The sequence below is a fragment of the Mus pahari genome, chromosome 18 (genome assembly GCF_900095145.1).
Source record: "Mus pahari chromosome 18, PAHARI_EIJ_v1.1, whole genome shotgun sequence".
Taxonomy (NCBI): Eukaryota; Metazoa; Chordata; class Mammalia; order Rodentia; family Muridae; genus Mus; species Mus pahari.
Window position 1 is genome coordinate 14,912,685 of NC_034607.1, and position 3,224 is coordinate 14,915,908.

A 3,224-nucleotide genomic window follows, 5' to 3' on the forward strand; every position below is an offset into this window, starting at 1 on the left:
ACACACACACTCACACACACTCACACCTAACACTTCCCAGGGTAACACTCTTCCTCACAACCTAATGACCTTTAACGGAGCCCAACCTACCCACCCCCACTTTGGCTTCCTCTCCCTGTGTAGACCAGGCTGGCCTAGAACGAAGAGATTTACCTGCTTCTATTTCCCCCAGGGACTGGTATTCAAACCCTGTGCCATCATCCCTGACAAGCCTGACTTACTAGAGGTTTCACAAACTTTGGGGACCAAGCCTCCAAAACACGAGCCCTCTGGGAACAAGCCACACTAAAACTGTGGCACTCTGCCTCCACCTTAGTCCTTAAAGCCCCTGCACTTGGGTCCCATGGCCAGTTGGGTGCACCATTTACCAACCAATACATTTTACTAACCAAGGGCGCTGGGGCAGGGTCTCACATCCCAGGGACGACTCCCGTGTAGCAACTCCAAATGGCAGGTGGACGTTGAAGAAGACAGCAGACGCTTCTTCCTTTTCTCATCCCCACCCTGCCTGTCATCTCCATCTCCGGGTGACTGACCCCCACCTGAGCGTAGAGGCCCATGAACTAAACAAAGCAATGCTTCATTCCAACACCCACGTTCAGACTGAGGGGTTAGCACAATGGAGAGTTTCAAGTGAGAGACTGCAGCCAGGAAAGGTTGTGCAGTTTCTAAATCCAATCCTGACCCTTCTTGTCCCACACATATGTGATGTTTTAGCAACAGTGTTTATGGAGGAGTTGAGATCAGAGGATAACTTCTAAGAGTGTCTCAAGGATCAAACTCAGGCTTGGCAGCCTACACCTTTACCCACTGAGCCAGCTCAAGTATCCCAGGATGGCCCCCTACTCAGTAGGTAACCAAGGATGATTTCCGGTTCTCCTACAGGCACAGTGCTGCCATCACACCTGAACTGAAGCATCTTGGGTAAAAGTTACCTTTGGCATCACAGGGCAGAGCTTGTACCTCACATTGGGGACGCTCTTGCACCTACAGTGCTTACACCTCTGTCTTACACATCACACACGCGCGCGCGCGCGCGCACACACACACACACACACACACACACTCATACCTGTTGCTGAGGTCCTGTTCACAAATTGGCTTAGGTTGATTCTGAGACAGGGTCTCACATGGCCCAGGCTAGCCTAGAACTGGCTGTAGAGCTGAGTCTGCCTAGAACTGGCTATAGAGCTGAGTCTGAACTTCATCTTCTGGTCCCTTGCCCACACTTCCTAAGGGCTGGGATCACAGGTGTGCATCGCACCTAGATTCTAAGTAGGTCGTGAGAGTCAGCAATGCAAAGAGCTGAGCACTCCAGCACTTTAAATGGAAGAGCATCTGTTATGGTCTACAGAAATCCCAGCTGGGTAAAGGTTATCATGTCACAAAACAGTGTTTACGGTGTGCTTGCTGCCTCTCATGAGCAGAAATATCAGAAAAACGAGTAGACTGTGCTTGATGATGCCTGAGTAAAGAATTTCTACAATGAGTCTTAAGATAAATGAGTAGTGGGGGGGGGGGGGGTTAGACGGCTCAGTGGGTAAAGGAGCTTGCTGCCAAGCCCAGCGATCTGAGTTCAATCCCCAAGATCCACTTGGTGAAAGATTCCAAAGTCTGCCGGCCATCGGGTGCTAGAGCTAATCGTGGGTGCGCCTTCTTGGCAGGTGAAGTCCAAGACAGTGGCTCAGTGTGTGGAGTACTACTACACTTGGAAGAAGATAATGCGACTAGGCCGGAAACACCGCACACGCCTGGCGGAAATCATCGACGACTGCATGGTGAGCAGTGTAACTCAGTCGGCCCCTCTGACCCCCTCTGACCCCCTCTGACCCCCTCTGACCCCCTCTGACCCCCTCTGACCCCCTCTGACCCCCTCTGACCCCCTCTGACCCTTTCCTGCCTGCACTCTGCTCCGGAACTAGGAAGTAGTTAGTGTGTTTTGGCTTTACCAGGTATCTGCTAGGAAAGGTGAGAGAGAACTTAGAACTTGATTCCCTGCTGTTGGCGGAAGGAAGGCATTCCCAGGCTCAGGCTGAAGCCCTTCCTTTAGGAAAAGCTGTAATGGCTTTGGGTTTGTAAGGCAGGCAGGAGCCGGAGTGAAACCAGGGTGGTCCATCCCACAGACTAGAGTCCTGTCTCATAGAAATGTGTTCTCACCCACTCTACCTTCCTTTCTTGACTCTTCCATGTCACGGATAGCATTGGCCTGAGAACATAATATGTAGGGGGTCTCTGTGACCACCATGGCCAACAGAGTAACAGTCCACAGAAGGTGAGAAGATAGCACAGTTCTACACAACTCAGTAGATAATGATGGTTTAAATTTCAGAAGTCTGGCCAAAGTAGTTTTTCACAGCACAATTTGGTGAAAATTTTCTTGGTGACAATTAACTCAGTCCCATGAGCACAATAAAGCTTAAGACATGACCGCATAGAAGCCCTTTGTAAAGTGCATGTGACATCGTCCATAAGGTGGGTTCTGTGCCTTGGCAGTCTCATGATGAAGATGGGGGGTGGGGTCTGGTGTGGTCTTTGCCACCCAGATAGCACAGAGGTCGCCAGGCTACTAGCCACATCTGCTCCCAGCCTTCGTGGCAGGTAACAGGTTATAAATTCCTTCCTTCGTAAGGACAACCCTCTGTTGTTTGCCTTGGTGCCTATCTGGGAGCACCAGGGCCTCCACGTCTCCCACAATAGCCTATGTCAGAGAGATGGAGGAGGTCTGGGATTGTGTGGCATTCCCTCTAAAGCGTGGCCAAGAGGCACTGTGGCCTGTAGGGAGTGTTACCATTGAGGAGCTGCTGTGTGGGTGTGGATGGTTCCCGTCCTTACATCACCACCCACTCCTGGCGTGAATCTTCTTGATTATCAGACAACCCAGAGTCATCTTCACGTTCTAGACCTGAGACCCTGATGACTCTCAGGTCATTTCAGTTCTCAGAAGCTGGTGACAAGGAAGGTCAAAAGGCCTAGGTCATTTTTGGTTTCATAATTCATGGCTAGCCTGAGCTACATGAAAACTTACCTCAAAAAAAAAAAAAAACCTAAATAAATAAAAATAAAATTGAATAGTAAAGGCCTAGGGCTACAGAGATGGCTCAGTACTTAGAGACCACCCTGCTCCTCCAGAGAACAGGAGTTTAGTCTCCAACATCCCTCCAGCCCCAGGGGAATCAGTGTCCTCTCCCGCATTCCTACCACACCTGCTTTCCCAATGTGAACGA

The 3,224-nt window shown here is 50.4% G+C and overlaps 1 protein-coding gene across 6 annotated transcripts in view; it reads left to right on the forward strand.

The window, feature by feature from the left end:
• Trerf1 (transcriptional regulating factor 1) overlaps nt 1-3,224 on the forward strand; it is a 46,872-nt gene that overhangs the window by 24,591 nt on the left and 19,057 nt on the right. For all 6 annotated transcript variants that reach the window (XM_021218218.2, XM_021218220.2, XM_029531476.1 and 3 more), the window contains one exon: nt 1,665-1,778. In XM_021218218.2, coding sequence (XP_021073877.1) covers nt 1,665-1,778 — 114 coding nt within the window. The remainder of the gene's footprint in view (nt 1-1,664; nt 1,779-3,224) is intronic.